Source organism: Chelonia mydas, chromosome 16, assembly GCF_015237465.2.
Source record: "Chelonia mydas isolate rCheMyd1 chromosome 16, rCheMyd1.pri.v2, whole genome shotgun sequence".
Taxonomy (NCBI): Eukaryota; Metazoa; Chordata; order Testudines; family Cheloniidae; genus Chelonia; species Chelonia mydas.
Genome location: NC_057857.1, coordinates 14,827,335 through 14,845,760, shown reverse-complemented (window position 1 = coordinate 14,845,760; position 18,426 = coordinate 14,827,335). Strand labels below are relative to the sequence as shown.

Genomic DNA, 18,426 nt, shown 5'->3' with positions numbered 1-18,426 from the left:
ACAAGGGAACTCCTGATCTATTCAGATCAGCAGAAACCATGGATTTGGCTCAAATTTGATATGAGTAATTTATTGCGGATTAGAAAACTTGTGATTTATGAGAGCACATCTAAGATATATAGAGAATTTTTGACAACTATGCATGAAGGACATTAATAACTGGTGTGATAACTGGTATAAATACTTGACAGATCTCCTGATTGCAATTCAGAATTCTGGCCATTTTATCCTTGGAACTGCGATTATGATCATATCCCTTTCCTTGCTCTCATCCCCTCCCGCCAAAAAATCTTTCAGTGGAGAATAAAAGTCTATATTAAGGTGCCACAATTATACGGTGAAAGAATGGCAAATATAGAAATACCTATTGAGTGTGCATGATTGCTATTTTGGCCACATAAATGCATGCTCTGTGTTTGTGTATATGCAAAACGTGAGTATGTTCAAATATTAGTCCTAGGTATTAAAAGTAATTGTGTGTGTCAGTTTGTGCTGGCAATGTCATATAAACTTTACTATAAATTTAGACTGTAATTACTGTTTAGAATTACGTATCGTAAATTAGTTAGATTACTTTGTATTACTCCAATTTACATAATACAATCCAGTTTACTGGATTCTGTAATATTTGGAATTACTGTATTTTGCATTGAGAGATTTATAGAGAGTAAGTCATACTTAACACAAATCTCTTACCTTGCTCTTTTTTCCCCCCTTTCCCTTATTAAACTTCTAAGATTAATAAAAAAAGAATTTTAAATGCCTAATTTACTTTTCCAGTATTCATGCTGTCCATCTGCTTTTTGCAGTTCCACTCACCTTGGACAAGCAAGACAGACCAGTCAGTTTCCTTTTTGTATGTAGCTGAATTTTATTATTTCCTGCAATGATTGGGTGCTACAAGGGATGTGTAAATCCAAGCAAAAACAAAAAAAAACACCCCTCATATATGGAGATTTTTCTATTAAGGTCTTTTAAAACCCCACAGCCAGATCTAAGGACTAACCTACCTGAACCTAAAGTGTTCCTTTAATATTAATATTAAACTGTTTTAAAATATATATCTTTTAATGTAACTAACATGGTGAACAACTATTAGAATGGGCAACACATCTTTTCCTTTTACCTTTCATTAATCATGGAGGATTTTTACATATAGATTGATTATTATTTCAGTTGTGCAATAGTCAACTATCAGGAATTCCTCGGGGCTTATGTATATCAGATGATCGTAATGTTAGTTTTTGAAGATATATAGCAGGCGTGGCCAACCTGCACCTGAGAAGGAGCCAGAATTTACCAGTGTACATTGCCAAAGAACCACAGTAATACGTCATCAGCTTCCCACCCCGCCCACTGGCAGCCCTGCCAATCAGCGCCTCCCCGTACTTCCCAAACAGCTGTTTCATGGAGTGCAGGAGGCTCTGGTGGGGGGAGGGGGCGGAGGAGGGAGGGCACAGCAGGCTCAGGGGAGGGCGTGGGAAGGGGTGGAGTGGGCGCAGAGCCTGTGGCAGAGCCAGGGGTTGAGCAGTGAGCACCCCCTGGCACACTGGAAAGTTGGCACCTGTAGCTCCAGCCCCAGAGTCGATGCCTATACAAGGAGCCGCATATTAACTTCTGAAGAGCCACATGTGGCTCCGGAGCCACAGGTTGGCCACCCCTGATATACAGTCATCAACTCCTGTGTTTCTGCATAGATTAAAATGAATATTAAGTAGCCCTGGATGTTGATTCTTCAGGCATTTTTTTCCTGAGAGTTCAAATAAGAGAGAAGAGCCCATTGGCAGCATTGTGTGGGGAATATACAGATCCTGTATGTATCAGACTTGGCTCATGCCAAGGGCAATGGTTTCTTACCCTCAAAGGCATTAAAAGTCTATTAAATGCACTCACTACATAAATAAATGAAAACACCACACGTGTAGAAATGCCCAGATTTTAGTCAGTTAACATTAGTTTTACCTGGAGTCTGGCTAGCCATCTGTCTTCTCAATGCTGCTGCAGCAGCTGCTTGTGGTGCTGGGACGGTGACAGTGGGAGCAGGGGCCCCATGTTTCACAGTCTTTGTTGCAAGCATTGTGCTATCTGCCCCTTGTGGAACGATTCTGCTTGAAGATGTAGGCACTAAAAAAAAAAAATACAGTTCATTGAACTCCCATGAACAAGGGAGACTCAAAAGCCCCTACTAGAATGTACTGACTCTTTAAAAGCAATACACTATATACCTGTTCCCGCTGAATCCTCATATAGTTAGACAAGACTAATTTACAACAGTCAAGCAACTAGCAATTCATTAGAAGTTATGGGAAAGTGAACATTGCCAGATTTGATGAACTGCAAGTGGTGGAGTCCTAATCAGCTATCTTTTCAGCATGCAGGGTGGGTCAAATTGCCAACCCTTAATCTTACTTCCTTTGGAAAAACATAACCCAGTTCCTACATTAATTCCTTAATAAACCTTAACAATCAATCAATCAGAATGTCATCTGCCGAAAAAACACCTTCTCAATCAGCTACCAGATGTAGGCAGTCACATAAAAGCATGGACATATTGGGTGGCTGTTTCTCAGTCTGTCCTTATAGTCATGTCTACTGGGCATCTTGCTTGATCACTTAGAGGATCCCTACAGAAGTGAGCACAACTCTTCTGGGTGTGGAGAGAAACCGAACACACACCAGTAGTCACCTTACTGTCAGACACTGGGATGCCAAGTGTTAAACCTGGCCACACCAGTTGAAAGCAGAAGTTAGACACAAAGCTACAAACTGAGGCCCTCAATATGCACATTTGAGCCGCAGGGCCATCTCCCATGTAAGAATTCATATTTATGGCTCAAAAAGGTTCATCCGTTTTTACTGTTGCGGAACCTGAGGCACAAGAAGGTCAAGTAACTTGCCCAAAGTCACACATTAGTGGCAAAAGGCAGGCATCTTGACTTTCCCTCCTGTCCTCTAGCCAATAGATAAGATAATCTTAGTTGAATTTCTCAGTCTTGATCTAAATGGCCCAGGCTATAGGAAAAGCACAATAAAGTTTCCAATGTTACTTCAACACTAGTGGCCTGAGTTCAAGGGGGCTATAATTCTGTACTGTTCATTGTTCTTGGAGATTTGGCAACATGAAGACAGACACCACAAACTCATTTCACCTAGAACTGAAGTTATGACAAGCACTGTAGAGATTAAACACATCAACAAGGTCATAAACAAGAAGGGGAATGCAGTTCCAAAATCTACTCACTTAAAGTGCCCATTGTGAGATGAGGTTTACCAAATGGTGGAGACTGTGCCATTAGACCAGGCTGAATAGAGGGAGTACGGACTACAGGAGCATGTCGGGGGACTTGGACTGGAGCAGCTTCCTCTTCCTGCTCTACGACCTGTGAATCCTCATTCTCCAGTGACTGGGAAATGGAGGATGTTGAGCTGACTTCATCCAAATCTTCATAATACCTCAGAGACAAGAAGGCTGATCGGGAGAGACTGGCTGCAATTGGAGAAGAGCCACATTATTTTGTCATCCAAAGCCAATGAGGGTGCTATTTAATCTCAATGGCTAGGATAGAAACACCATGTCTATAAAACTTTTTAACTGTCTCATTTTAACTTCATAGTGCAGAAGCTAACTTCTCAACTCTGGCACCACATGCTGTGTGGCCAGGCATTACATTACGGTAACATGCAATCTCCTGATCCTTTCAAATTTAAAAATAAGGGCTACTTTGTTATATTCTTATAACTAATTGGGAGAGATGTTGTTTATGGAAGAAACAAATGAGAAACATTACATGTTTGAAAGTTACCAGTGTGGTCATTGTCAATGGACATTTTTTGGCCATAGGAACAAAAATGAAAGGAGGTCAAAAGTGTCTAAAATAAGGGAGAGAGATTCTGAAGACACTTTTCGTACAATGACATCAGGGACCCCATAAATGCTCTTAACTCACATGGTCTAATATGAACCGCCGATACACTTCCAAGGCACACAGGGCCGTTGGGGTTCTTCTCTTAGGAGCCTGGGTGCCAACAACCCCCAAATATTGGGATATTGAGACTGATTCAAAAACTACATTGGAGCAGGTGACATTCCAAGGCTTCCCAATGCCATAAGAACCATTGTTCTGAGTCATAGGAGCCACCCATCCGAAAAGCCACCCACTGTGGTTATAACAGATGGAAACCTTTATTTTTAGTGGCTGCCCCAATTGCCCGACGGATCTGAAGGTCACACTTGAAACTGATCTGTTAATATGCAAATTAGGACTCATCTCAATCTCCATATTTGTTACACTTAGTGAAAAAAAACTTTTTTTCACAGTGGCATTCAGCGTTTGATGTTCACCAAGTGATGTGACACCTGGTGGAGTAATGAGTGGGCCAAGAGTTCTTTGGAACTCTCAAAGTGTTCATGATAAAGCAAGAGAAAACCCTAGTTTCCAAAAGGTTAAAGTGCAGGAGCTGTTTGTGATCCCGAGATTCAGGTTTCAGTCCAAATTGCAGCTTGAAATTCCCCAGCCATGTGTGCAGCGAGACAGCGTTTTGGCTGCTGAAATGCAATGCAGGTAGGGAGATGGCAGCGGGAGGGTCGTAGGAGCAATGAGATTGACACTGAAATACTGGAAAGGCCAACTGTAGTAACTGTGACGTCTGTGTGTATGATAACAAGCTGCAGTGTTGCACTATTTCTGGAAGTTCTGTGGTGCCAAGACAATACTTTCAAGAATGGCATAAAGAGCAGCAGGTTATCAAAACACGGAGTCTGCAAGTGTCTCCACACTTTAAGATACTGAGAACCATTCTTAAGATAAAATCTAGTTTAAAGGTTTCTTGTTAATCACAGGATTATAAGCTTCAACCTCACATCATTCCTCCCAGTCTCATGTAGAAACTATTGTGAAACAGTTATTCATCAGTCACATCTATATCTGTCTCACAAGCTACATGGTTATCTCCTTGACAAACCTGAGACTTTAACAGTGAAGTACAATACTTATGGTTCTTAGTACTGTAGGCCTAGTGTGAGGGAAGGAAAGAGGCAGGAACTTGCTATCAGACCACTGCTTCCTGCAACCCTTTGACTGCCTCCACCTCAAGATTTTAATGACAAATTGTTCTCTGCTGTTATTGTAAAGAAATGGTTCTTTGTGATTGAATATGCAAGACTTACACTGAATAACTACTTCAGAACAAGAGCTACTGGTGTTTGATTCTGAAATGAGTGCCACGTACTTTGATTAAACTAGAGAACATCAAGAAAAGAGGCATTTAATTTTAAACTGTCCTATTTTAAAACAATCCTGAACCTGGATTTCAGACTGGAAGGCTCACTGAGATTAAGAGACTAGACACTCATCTTAAATCTCTCTCATGAGCAAAAGCTATAGTGTGTGTGTGTGTGTGTGTGGGGGGGGGGGGGGGGGGGGGGGGGGGGGGGTTGCATATATATATGTACAGTAGAAAGTTTAATGATGCTCTTCCCATGCCTTAGATCAGGGGTTCTCAAACTGGGGGTTGGGACACCTCAGGGGGTTGCAAGGTTATTACTTGGGGGGGTTGCGAGCTGTCAGCTTCCACCCCAAACCCTGCTTTGCCTCCAGCATTTAAAATGGTGTTAAATATATAAAAAAAAGAAGTGTTTTTAATTTATTTGGGGGGAGTCGCACTCAGAGGCTTGCTATGTGAAAGGGGTCACCAGTACAAAAGTTTGAGAACCACTGCCTTAGATTGTAAGCTCTTCGGAGCAAGGATCACCTTTTTGGTTTGTATTTGTACAGAACCTAGCACAAAGGGGTCCTGGTCCATGATTGGAGCTCCCAGGTGCTAGAAATAACTCACTCACTCAGCCATAAAGAGATATTTAGAATTTACTCAAGCTTAAATAACTTTTAAATATTTAGTATTTTGAGTGATCATGGTTCACAACTAGTTTTTACTCTGCATTTTTGTGAAAGGGCTTATAAAAGCCTTCTTTGTATTTTAGCATTGTAGATGCATTACACAGAAATAACCAACACTACTATGAAGAAAACAGTTAAGAATTAGGGATTCCCTTTAACTTTGCCTCCATTTGCTATTTAGATTCCTTTTCTTAACTGTTTAGCAAATGGCACTATTGTTACTGAAAATAAGGCGGTCAACTTTGAGGACAAGCCAATAAAAGAGATATTCATTAGTCTAGTCTGAGCGGGGAAAGGAAACTTCTAGCTAGAACTAGTTCCACAGAAGCACATTATTTGGGGAAGTGAGGAATACAAGGGGCTATGGTGGGAATGTTTCCTTCTACAGATAAGGCAGGATATTAACAAGTTCTGTGGGAAGGCTTGCATGTTTCAGATTCCTAATGTATCAAGGGTTTACCTGGAGCAGTGGATCTCACAGGTGGAGTCTTCCTCTTGGCTAGGAAATTCCTCAGCTGTGCCTGTTTAACTGGGGACAATTTAGCTGCAAAATGGAGAAAAAATCATTAGTCTATAGAAACCATGGAGATTCAGTTAAAAGTCATTTTTAGAATGTGCAGGTGGGGAAAAAAAAAAAACACAGAACAATGAGTTACCAGGTGCTTTTGGCAGAGGCTTGGCATACGATTCCAAGGTAGTTTTCACCAAGGCACTGCGCAGGCTCTCAAGGTCACTGTCAAAGCTGAAACAAGACAGAGCCGTGAAACAAAAGACAGGTCCTGCAAGAGGAATAGCCATATATCTGCCCCACATAAGCAGCTGTATGGGAATGAGAAGGAACCACAGGCTCATGTGGAAACACCATAATTTGATGCCCAACTCACCTGGAAGGGCTAAAGGATACAGGATTGTCTATCTGCATATGCCTCAATGACACTGCTTTACAACAGCCATTGCTGAATGCCACCATAACCTCTTTAGATGTTGCAATATTTAAATGCATGCACCAAGACCTTAAGTTACTTATGGAAAAAAAATCAAATGGCTAATAAATTCCCTCGTCCTAAATTAAAATTCTATTGTAGTCCTCATGAGACATGACAATGGTAGATCATTTTTGAGGCTACATTTTCAGAGTTTTCATTTCTGTGAGAGCCCATCTTTCATAGAGAGACACACCGATATATTAAAACAAACTATCACAAAATACAACAGAATTAATTTTCACGCCTATTTGAGGAGCACCTGTGTTACTGGTGAGCAGAATTTGCATATTTACAGCCAGTGCTCATTTTTGAGGATTCCCCCCCTCTCCCCAACATCTCTACACTCAATTATATCTACAAAGCATGATTATTAAGTCTGTTTTGGACATGCACTTTCATACATTACTATTGGGAAGAGACTTAACTCAATACACTTCTTGCTACAACCTCCAAATATTACACATACCTTTGAGAACTGCTAAGAGAAGACGTGTCACTGGGCATACTCCATTGAGAAGTCTGATTATATAAGCGGAGCTGCTGCAGGCTGTCCACCAGGTGATTCAGCCTCTTCCTCTGCTGATTAATTATTTCACGATTATTAGCAAGTGTGTTAAACAAAGTCTCTCGCTCAGGAACAATCAGGCGCCTGGAAACAAGAAGAAACAAACAGGAAAAGATGAGAAGACCATTAGACACCTAGCTGCAAGTGCATGTGCATACATACACAGAAAACTGGTTTTATTTCATCTACTGACTTCAGACGACTTCAGCCCCCAAACCACATTTTGGTTTGAATATCAAGGCAGCACAGGTCAGTTGTGTATTTCTCTTTGTAGTACACTGCAAGTTTATTAATTTAACATGTAGGTACTTGTTCAACAAAAGGGCTTCATTACCAGTCTCCCCTGGATATGTTTAGTGCGTACAAAGCGTATTTTACAGGCATTTCGGAAAGTGGAATTTGCAGCATGTAGAGAATTTGCTGGAAAGCATCTAGCAAAGTCAGTCACAGTTAAATAGTCCGCAGTCTGAACTTTTAAATACAGGCAAAAATGACTCAGTCAAATGTTGTTCACAAACTCTTTGAAAAAGTTTTGGAGTGGTAATCATAAAATGCCTTTTGTCTATTTATTAATGTCCTATTCCTAATTCATTAGTATGCTCCTTAGACACCAAGTAATTTTCTATTCCAATTTCACTCACTTACTTTTGGGTTTTTTTCTGTTCCAGATGCCGGTCCCACTCCAAATCCAGAACATCATTCACATCCTGAACAGCAAACTTCACATACTGGTGTAAGCGTCTAATTTCCTACCAAAGAGAAAAAAAATGTCATCTTTCAATTCTCTACGGCAGTCGTTCCCAAACTTGTTCTGCCACTTGTGCAGGGAAAGCCCCTGGCAGTTTGTTTATCTGCCACGTTCGCAGGTTCGGCCGATCGCGGCTCCCAGTAGCCGCGGTTCACTGCTCCAGGCCAAGGGGAGCTTCTGGAAGTGGCAGCCAGTAAGTCCCTCGGCCCGTGCCGCTTCCAGCAGCTCCCATTGGCCTGGAGCAGCGAACTGTGGCCGCTGGGAGCCGCGATCGGCCAAACCTGCGGACGCAGCAGGTAAACAAACCGTTCCGTCCCGTCAGGAGCTTTCTCGGCACAAGCGGTGGAACAAGTTTGGGAACCACTGCTCTATGGGAATCTTAAATCCAATGAAGTAAATTAAAGACCCTGTAAAAGAACCAAAATAGAAGTCACGCAGGACACTCTTATATGTTCACATCTAGAAAATCTAAATCAGAATGGCAGAACCCTATACAGTGGAACTCTTTTACTAATCAAATCTGTCACTAGCTTACTGTCTGCCCTTGAGCAAGCCAACTTCTGTACCTCAGCTTCCTGCTCTCTACCAGTGCAAAGTGTTCAAGATGAAGTGTGTTACAAATGCTAAGTATTACACAGATCAAACCTCACTTTTCTAGAGCCATTTCCTACTGATGATGTGCTTGTCCCTAGTTTACATTACCTTTAGAAACCAGCAAAGTGATCAAAAATTTCAAGTTCTGTTTTCTAGGTACTCATGTGGCCCCGCCCCAATCACTCAAGGATCTGAGCTCTTCCCAAGCACTTAAGAACCTCTCCTCCCAACACCCACTATCTTCACATTACAGATAAAGCACTGAGGCACATGGGATATTAAAGTGACTAGCCCAAGGCCACAGAGTTCATTAGCGTATCTGACAACAGAACCCAGACATCTCTAGTCCCAGTCTAGTGCACCAAATGTAAAACTATCCTTCGCCCTGCCTTCATTCTTCTCACATGCCACAGCATGAAAATGCCTAGTAGAACTCTGCCTTTGTGCATTGGAGGTGCATGCAATGGGAAGTTTAGTTTTACTGATTTCAAGAGTGCCCATTTAAATATAAATATCAAAATGAGATGGGATGCCAAAAATCTATGCCTGTGACAGGATTCCATTGTAACTGGTTTTAAGATTAACACAAGGCTCTAGTAAGACAGACCAGGCCAACATGAAACTGAGTCCAGCTCTGCTGCTGACCCAGGGTTATACATTGAGCCCTGGTCTACGCTACGGGGTTAGGTCGAATTTAGCTGCGTTAGGTCAATTTTATAAGCAACGCAGCTACACAACCAACTCTGTTCCGTCAACTTAAAGGGCTCTTAAAATCGACGGCTGTACTCCTCCCCAACGAGGGGAGTAGTGCTAAAAATTGACCTTCTTGGGTTGAATTTGGGGTAGTGCAGATGCAGCATTGTGCAATTCGACGGTATTGGCTTCCGGGAGTTATCCCAGAGTGCTCCAATGTGACCGCTCTGGACAACACTTTCAACTCTGATGCACTAGCCAGGTACACAGGAAAAGCCCCAGGAACTTCTGAATTTCATTTCCTGTGCAGTCAGCAGCACAGGTGACCATGCAGTCCCAGAATCGCAAACGAGCTCCAGCATGGAGCCAAGGGGAGACACTGGATCTGCTTGCTGTATGGGGAAAAGAATTTGTGCAGGCAGAACTCCGATCAAAAAGAAGAAATGCTAATTTATGCCAAAATCACACAGGGCATGGTGGAGAGAGGCTACACCAGGGACACACCAGTGCCGCGTGAAAGTTAAGGAGCTCAGGCAAGCCTACTACAAAACAACGGAGGCAAATGGTGGCTCTGGGTCAGAGCCCCACAGATGCCGCTTCTATGATCAGCTGCATGCCATTCTAGGGGGAGGGACCCTACCAGTAGCCCACCACTGTCCGTGGACACCTACAAGGGGGGAGTCTCACGCAACACGGAGGAGGATTTTGTGGATGAGGAAGAAGAGGAGGAGAATGAGAATGCGCAGCAGGCAAGAGGAGAATCCGTTCTCCCCAGCAGCCAGGACCTTTTCATCACCCTGGAGCCAATACCCTCCCAAGGCAGGTTCCTGGACCCTGACGGAGGAGAAGGCACCTCTGGTGAGTGCACATTTGTAACTACACTACAGAGGTTAAAAGCAATTGTGTTTAAAGTCTGATTTGCCCTGAAGAATTGGGATGCATTCGTGGCCAGTACAGCTACGGGAAAAGTCTATTAACTTGTCTGGGGATGGAGCAGGAATCCTCCAGGGACATCTCCATCAAGCTCTCCTAGAGGTACTCTGAAAGCCTTTGCAGAAGGTTTCTGGAGAGGGCTGCCTTATTTCGTCCTCCATGGGACACTTTACCATGCCAAGCCAGTAGCAAGTAGTCTGGAATCATTGCAGCACAAAGCATGGCAGCGAATGGTCCTGGGTTTTGGTCGCATTCAAGCAACATTCGGTCTTTATCTTTCTGTATCAGCCTCAGGAGAGTGATATCATTCATGGTCACCTGGTTGAAATAAGGGAACTTTTGTAAGGGAACAGTAAAAGGACCCCACTCATGTTGGGCTGTTTGCACTTGGCTAAAAGGGATCATCCTGGAGAACAGTCACACAGTGGGGGGAAGGGTGTGCTGCACATCCAACCCAAAACCGCAGCCCCTCCTTTTAAACAGCAAACCCAACTGGCATTGCCTCCTATAGGAAAGGAGGGTGCTTCAATTTGAAACCATTCCCACATGTTATGAAGGCAGAAGAAGCCAACCCCGCGTACCCTTTGGCTTACCATGGCAGCCTGGAAACCGAATTCTGTTGCCCAGCCGTGTGTTATGTGTCACCATACCGGCAGGCACTCAATATAAAAAGGCAAAATGCAACCTTGTACCTAAAACACATGTGCTGTCTGCTGTGAATTGCTTGATTCACTGTGAAAGTCTCCCTTTTGTTCTCAGAAATGTATTTTCTTAAATTTTACTCTCCCTTTTTATCCCCCCCGCAGGTGCAAATGTTTCTATGCTCCCCATATCAACTCCGTCCCTGAGGTCATCGCAGATTAGAAGGCGAAAAAAAAATACTCGTGATGACGTTTTCCAAGCTCATGCAGTCCTCCCGCACTGATAGGGCACAGCTGAACGCATGGAGGCATTCGGTGGCAGAGGTCAGGAAAGCATACAGTGAGCATACAAGAGCACAGTCCGCCGCTGCATCCATTGTATAACTGCCTGCTTTCCTCGCCAAGTTCCATACCCAGACGCCCAAGAATGCGGGGGGTTGGGGGGAGCCCCCTCCAGGTACACAGCCACTCCAGAGGATGGCCCAAGCAACAGAAGGCTGTGATTCAAACAGCTTTGATTTGTAGTGTGGCTACAATAAGCAATGTGGCCTTGTCCTTCCCTCCCCCCCTCACCCCCACCCCACCCGGGCTACCTTGTCAGTGATCTCCCGAAAGACTGCATGGATTCAAAACAATAGGGACTTTATTTCCTTTGCCAGCTGTGGTGGAAGGGGGATTGGCTTACAGGGAAGTAAATTCAACAAAGGGGGCAGTTTTGCATTGACGAGAAAAACACACAACTGTCACACTGTAGCCTGGCCAGTCATGAAACTGTTTTTCAAAGCCTCTCTGATGCGCAGCATGCCTAGCTGTGCTCTTCTAATCGCCCTGGTGTCTGGCTGTTCAAAACTGGCCGCCAGGCCATTTGCCTCAACCTCGCCATAAACGTCTCCCCATTACTCTCACAGATATTATGGAGCACACAGCAAGCAGCAATAACAATGGGAATATTGGTTGCGCTGAGGTCTAACCTAGTCAGTAAATCGCACCAGAGAGCTTTTAAACATCCAAAGGCACATTCTACCACCATTCTGCACTTGCTCAGCCTATAGTTGAACTGCTCCCTACTACTGCGTACGGCTTCATGAGCCTTGGGAGCAAGGGGTAAGCTGGGTCCCCAAGAAAAACTATAGGCATTTCAACATCCTCAACGGTAATTTTCTGGTCTGGGAAGTCAGTCCCTTCTTGCAGCTGTTCGAACAGTCCGGAGCTGCTAAAGATGCGAGCGTCAGGCACCTTTCCCGGCCACCTCATGTTGAAGTCAGTGAAACGTCCCTTGTGATCCACCAGTGCTTGCAGCACATTGAGAAGTACCCCTTGCAGTTTATGTACTGGTTGGCAAGGTAATCCAGTGCCAAGATAGGGATATGCGTTCCATCTATTGCCCCACCACAGCTAGGGAATCCCATTGCAGCAAAGCCATCCACTATGACCTGCACATTTCTCAGAGTCAATACCCTTACTAGCAGAAGGTCTCCAATTGCCTTGGCTACTTGGATCACAGCAGCTCCCATAGTAGATTTGCCCACTTCAAACTGATTCCTGACTGACCTGTAGCAGTCAGGTGTTGCAAGCTTCCACAGGGCTATCGCCACTTGTTTCTCAACTGTCAGGGCAGGTCTCATCCTGGTATTCCTGCGCTTCAGGGTGGGGGAAAGCAACTCAAGAAGTTCCATGAAAGTGGCCTTACTCATGCGAAAGTTTCGCAGCCACTGGGAATCATCCCAGACCTGCAACAGTATGCGGTCCCACCATTCTGTGCTTGTTTGCCGGGCCCAGAATCGGCATTCCACTGTATCAAGCAGCCCCACTGCCACCACGATGTCCCAAATTGCCACAGCCCATGCTTTCAGGAATGTCTGTGTCCATGTCCTCCTCACAATAGTCTTCGTGCTGGCGTCTCCTAGCCAGGTACTGAACATATTGCAGGATAATACGTGAGGTGTTTACAATGCTCACAACAGCAGCGCTGAGATGAGCGGGCTCCATGCTTGCCGTGCTATGGCGTCTGCACAGGTAACCCAGGAAATAAAGGCGCAACATGATTGTTTGCCGTTGCTTTCAAGGAGTGAGAGGGGAGACTGACGATATGTACCCAAAACCACCTGCGACAATGTTTTCGCCGCATCAGGCATTGGGAGCTTAACCCAGAATTCCAATGGGCAGCGGGAACTGTGTGATAGCTACCCACAGTGCACCACTCCATGAGTTGATGCTAGCTGCTGTATTGAGGACGCACTCCGCCGACCCATTGCGCTTAGTGGGGACATACACAATCGACTGTATAAAATCGCTTTCTAAAAATCGACTTCTATAAAATCGACCTAATTTCGTAGCGTACACATACCGTGAAAAGCACAACTCCTCCGTCTTGTGACTATGAGCACTAATGTAGCAACAGCTCTCAGGTGAGTGAGTTGATGTGTTCAAACATCAAAGAAACCCCATGATCTTTAAAACTCTGCTAAAAGCTCGTCTTATGCTAACATTCTGCACCCAGGAGATGTGAGAATGGCACTGACTAAGCAAAGTTTCACAGACAAAAAGTATCAAGAAGATGGGAGGCAGACTCTCTTTCAGAGAGTTTAGCTGAAAATCCTCTGTCCTTACTCCTGTCTCAATTTTCCTGCTTCTCTCCCCTTCTGCCATCCTTCCCCATGTTCTTTTTTCAAGGTCTGTGCAGTCAGCTCTTAAAACCAGGTTGTCATACCTTTAAAGTCACACATGCTACTTTGCAAAATGGAGAAACAAGGCAAGTTGGACCATGAAAGAATCTACAGCACCCAGGGGAATTTTAGTAAAATCTGAAGGAGAAAGTGGCTATTATTTTCAATACAGCAATATATGAATAAATATATGTATAGAACATTTTCTTTTCCTGGTCCTGGATGGGATTCCAACAGGCCCCATGTCAGCAATGAACACTATACCAAAAACAAAATGTGTCTCTCTATATAAGGACTACATACAAACATGCAATACTGTGAATTAGGAAGGCAGATATTTTCCCTTTAACAGAAATCTGAAATTGCATGCAAAGTGGCACACTCTGATGTGACACTAACTACCATACCATTAATTTTTAGTAGCACAAAACCATTTTAAAATTACTATAACACAAAAAGGTACCCTCAACTGCCTAGTCACACTCCCTGAGATGAGCATGCTTTGACTATAGGGAACCAAGAACTAGATAAGTATCACAATTATAGCACACACTTATTTTACTTTCCCTGATGTACTTGTCATAGTTCAGGGCAACTGTACCTGTATTCCCCCTCCATGGCCCAGTAAGGGCACCACTCTCAGGTTTCCGGCTATAAGCCATCACACCTCTTGCGTGGAGACATGCGTCGCTCCCCCTCCCAACTGGGGTTTGTTCAAGCTGAGCAGTTCCCTGATCACCGAGTTCCCCAGCAAGCCAGACTGCACAGAGAGGCCTGCATCTGCACTTTGCTTTCTCTCCAAAGGCTATGAACAGGTTAACTGCCCCCCAGTTATAAATTACCACACCGCTCTTTCTAAGCAAGCATAATTATTCTTACAATGAAAGCATTACTGAAAACTACAAAGTTCCTATATGGATGCTAGAAAGCTCATCAGAGGTCACCTATCAGTCTTACGGTACCTTCATAGGAAAATCCTTGCAGCCCTTCCCAGCCCGCCTTGGAGAGTAGGTTCTATCCATTTGCTGGATCAGAAAGCAGGCCCTGAGTCAATTTAAACCTCAGGCTATTTATGCAAAAGTCCTTTCTTTGTCTGTTAACCTCTGGATAATCCAGTTTAAACCAGTATATGCTAGCCTCTCCAGGTGGTAGTATCTCTCTAGCAGTGCTACAATCGGAATGAATTTACCTAATCACCACCCCCCCACACACACACTGTTTTTAGTTGCTGGACGGCTGTGGTCACCATTCCCCATGGTAGAACATATAATCCCTGGCCCACAATGATACATAAACTTAATACAGTAAAATCTCCCAGAGATACTTTAGGAAATTGCCTGGAGGGGAGATGTACTTTATGCTGGTTTCTTTTATCTCTTTCAAAGCCTTTTGAGTATTTTGGGAAATTTTCCATTGCAATCAGGCATTTAGAACACCATTTAGTTTTATGCTCTGCCATCCATGAAATTAACCACAATATTGTAAGCCATTATAAATCATCAAATTGCTCTGCAAAGCATTTGCTAAAGATAAAAATTATTCTGAAAAGGTTTTATGAAGTGCTAAAAAAAAAAAAAAAATTAACTGGCACTTGCCAAAAAAATTCACTTAAGTAACCATTATTGGTTAGACTAGGGTACTGGGAGTCAGGAGCTCTATTTGCAGCTCTGCCATTGACTCTGATCTTGGGCAGGTCACTTCACTTCTGCAGGTCTCTGGTTCCCCCCCATCTACACATAGCAGTGTTAGGAGTGTAATGTCTGCAAAGTACTTTGAGATCGTTGAGTACTTTGAGACACTATTAAATCATACTGTTGTTACACTGTGCTGAAGCAACATGAGTGTGGCAGGTCAAAGCTTCTGGGCAAGCTACATTCAAGCCTCAATTAGTCGCATTTTATTTTAAAACTCCAGTTTAAAATTAGTGAGCAGGCTTTATACCTGAAGTTGTGCTTCACTTTTGGGGTCCAATGGTTTCTTATACAGCAGATGTAAATATCCCAAGTTATGATTTCTCTCGTTCTGTTCTCTAGCATCTTCCACCCCAGCAAAGCCCTCCAGCAGGGTCGTCTTCAGAATGCTGATATCTCCATGTAGGGACTGTGAACAGATGAAGAGATGAGCCAGATCTCAACGAAAGACCTTAACGGTGCCGTTCGCATCAGTACCCATTTGCGTTTCAGCAAAAGTGTTCACTTTCAGGAACAACTGGGTATGCCCACACACACTGAAGCAGCACATCCAGACATCTCAGCTATATAGTTCAACACTTAACAGGTTAAGCAAAGACGTGTACCCCCAAATGCTAGTCTTGAAGGTCTCAACCAATGCATAAACATTTGGGAGAAGTTCTGGTGTGCTACTTACCTCTGTTGTCTCTTTAATCTCTAAGAGAAAGGTGTGAAGGTCATGAGACTCTGTCCGCAGCTTCTTCATCTCCTCAGCAGTGCCGACTTGGAAACAGGCATTAGAAGTTCGGGCCTTCAGCTCTTCCATCTCCTTTTGGAAATGGGCAATCTACAGAGCCAGAGGGTAAAGAAAGTTCAACCATTGTGACATGTTTCAGAGTAACAGCCGTGTTAGTCTGTATTCGCAAAAAGAAAAGGAGGACTTGTGGCACCTTAGAGACTAACCAATCTATCTGAGCATGAGCTTTCGTGAGCTACAGCTCTCACGAAAGCTCATGCTCAAATAAATTGGTTAGTCTCTAAGGTGCCACAAGTCCTCCTTTTCTCATTGTGACATGACTGCTTCTGGAACAAATGTTACTGCTTTGGGGCTGGCTAATATATTTATTCAGCCATGAATGCATGATAATTTACAGACAATAAAGGCAGGTCTCTTGCATTCCCTTCCAACCCAAGGAAGAGAGCCCTATATTCCCAACATGAATTTAATGCTAGCAGCTTAAGCAGCCAAACAGGGGTGACAGTATTTAAAGAAGTGGTTCAGAGTACAATGGAAAGATCTCCCACGGTAACTAAGTACTGAAGAGGCAGCAGAGAGTCCTGCGGCACCTTATAGGCTAACAGACGTATTGGAGCATAAGCTTTCTTGGGTGAATGCCCACTTCGCTGGATGCAGCATGCATGAAGTGGGTATTCACCCACGAAAACTTATGCTCCAATACGTCTGTCAGTCTATAAGGTGCCACAGGACTCTTTGCCGCTTTTACAGATCCAGACTAACACGGCTACCCCTCTGATGCTTAAGTAATGAAGGACACTAATGGAATATGAAAGAGTGACAGATGACCACACGCCTGTACAGTGATATTTTTAGAAGTTGGAAGACAAAAATCCTTGAAAATCTCACCTCCTCTCTGATTCCTGCTATGACAGGGTCCGAATCCTTCCACTGATGGACCTGTTTTTCTAAACCAGCGCTGGACAATGCTGACCTTCCCTAGAAAGCCAGGTGTTGAGAATGTAAACTTATCAAAATGAAAATCTTTATTACCAACCAACATCTGCTGCTAGAAATAGTTTGTGTATAAAGTAATTTAAGATGCATAAACTGTCCTATGGAACAACTCTCACAAGCACAAATGTTCATCTAAACAATAAACTGAAAATGATATCTAAGCGTTCAAACAACACTGCGGAGATTTAACCACACTGAACATATTCAAGCTGTTGGAAATCATGGCTAAATCTTTATGCACCACTTGGAGTTATCCCTTTAACTATATTTTCTAATATTGTTAAATATTCAAAGCAGCTCAGAATTTTCAAGGAATTACATCTTTCTGCTGATAAAAAGATGTGATTCCACATTTCCACACAGCACAAAGCATTAGTTATAGCTCTGTTTATTACATCAGACTCCAAACCATGTCAGAGCTCCAGCTTCCCAAAATTAGATAGCATATCATTCTAATTTTGATAGTTTGAGACTTAGATCTCAGTTCACTGGTCCCTTGACCTAACAGCATTAAATCAGTCCACGACTAAAGTAAATCACAGGTCAGTGAAATTTCTCAGCTCCTGCATAATCTGCTCAAGTTCTCTTAACCTGAATAGAGCTTGATTTTGTTGCAGGAGGGGTGATTCTGGCTGTCTTCAGTAGATTAGATGCTGCAGGCACATTCTGAGCAGGCCGCGCCACTAGAATTTAAAGAGAAAAATAACTATAGACAAACACATATAGTTCTCTAAAAAACAGGTTGATCATTGGAGATGGGACATGCCCACTGTTGGGGACATTCTGATCACTAGAAGGAAGGGTACAAACCCTAACAGCGCATTTCAACAAGTCCACCCCCCTAAAATGACGCATCAATCTACATCAAGTCAGCAAGGTTCTACAAGCCTAATCCAGTACCCTTGCGCCCAGACCTCAGACACAGGACAGATGACTTGGAACTGAAGAACAGGTTCCAGTCTGGCAAGCACGTTCCCCAAATTCCACCCACACTTTTTATTTGTGGGAGTAGTTTGGATGAACTTTGACGCTCATGAAAGCGAGACCAATGGCTAGACTAGCTACAGAACAGGTAGGTGCTCCTCAAGAATTCCTCCTTCCCAACTGCAAGAGCTCTGCTAATACTACTACTCAGTATTAACATGTGGCATCCCTTCGTCCAATGCTAGACAGAGTTTACTACTTTTCAAGTCTGATCTCTACCACCCTGGCAATTTCAATCCTGGACAACTCCTGCCAGAGACAGCTAATCACATGATAATATGAGAAATGGAATAACA

General features: G+C 43.5%; 1 protein-coding gene across 8 annotated transcripts in view; it reads right to left on the bottom strand.

The window, feature by feature from the left end:
- Positions 1 to 18,426, bottom strand: part of NUP214 (nucleoporin 214) — a 77,030-nt gene that overhangs the window by 40,848 nt on the left and 17,756 nt on the right. For 7 of the 8 annotated variants that reach the window (XM_007061048.4, XM_027823418.3, XM_007061049.4 and 4 more), the window contains exons 14-23: positions 17,738 to 17,829; positions 17,039 to 17,128; positions 16,091 to 16,240; positions 15,665 to 15,823; positions 8,094 to 8,197; positions 7,350 to 7,532; positions 6,554 to 6,639; positions 6,358 to 6,441; positions 3,242 to 3,487; positions 1,963 to 2,124 (exon numbers count right to left, since the gene is read on the bottom strand). In XM_007061048.4, coding sequence (XP_007061110.3) covers positions 1,963 to 2,124; positions 3,242 to 3,487; positions 6,358 to 6,441; positions 6,554 to 6,639; positions 7,350 to 7,532; positions 8,094 to 8,197; positions 15,665 to 15,823; positions 16,091 to 16,240; positions 17,039 to 17,128; positions 17,738 to 17,829 — 1,356 coding nt within the window. Of the gene's footprint in view, positions 1 to 1,962; positions 2,125 to 3,241; positions 3,488 to 6,357; positions 6,442 to 6,553; positions 6,640 to 7,349; positions 7,533 to 8,093; positions 8,198 to 10,589; positions 10,614 to 15,664; positions 15,824 to 16,090; positions 16,241 to 17,038; positions 17,129 to 17,737; positions 17,830 to 18,426 lie in introns of those variants that run through there. The other variant, XM_043530680.1, reaches the window with a different exon arrangement.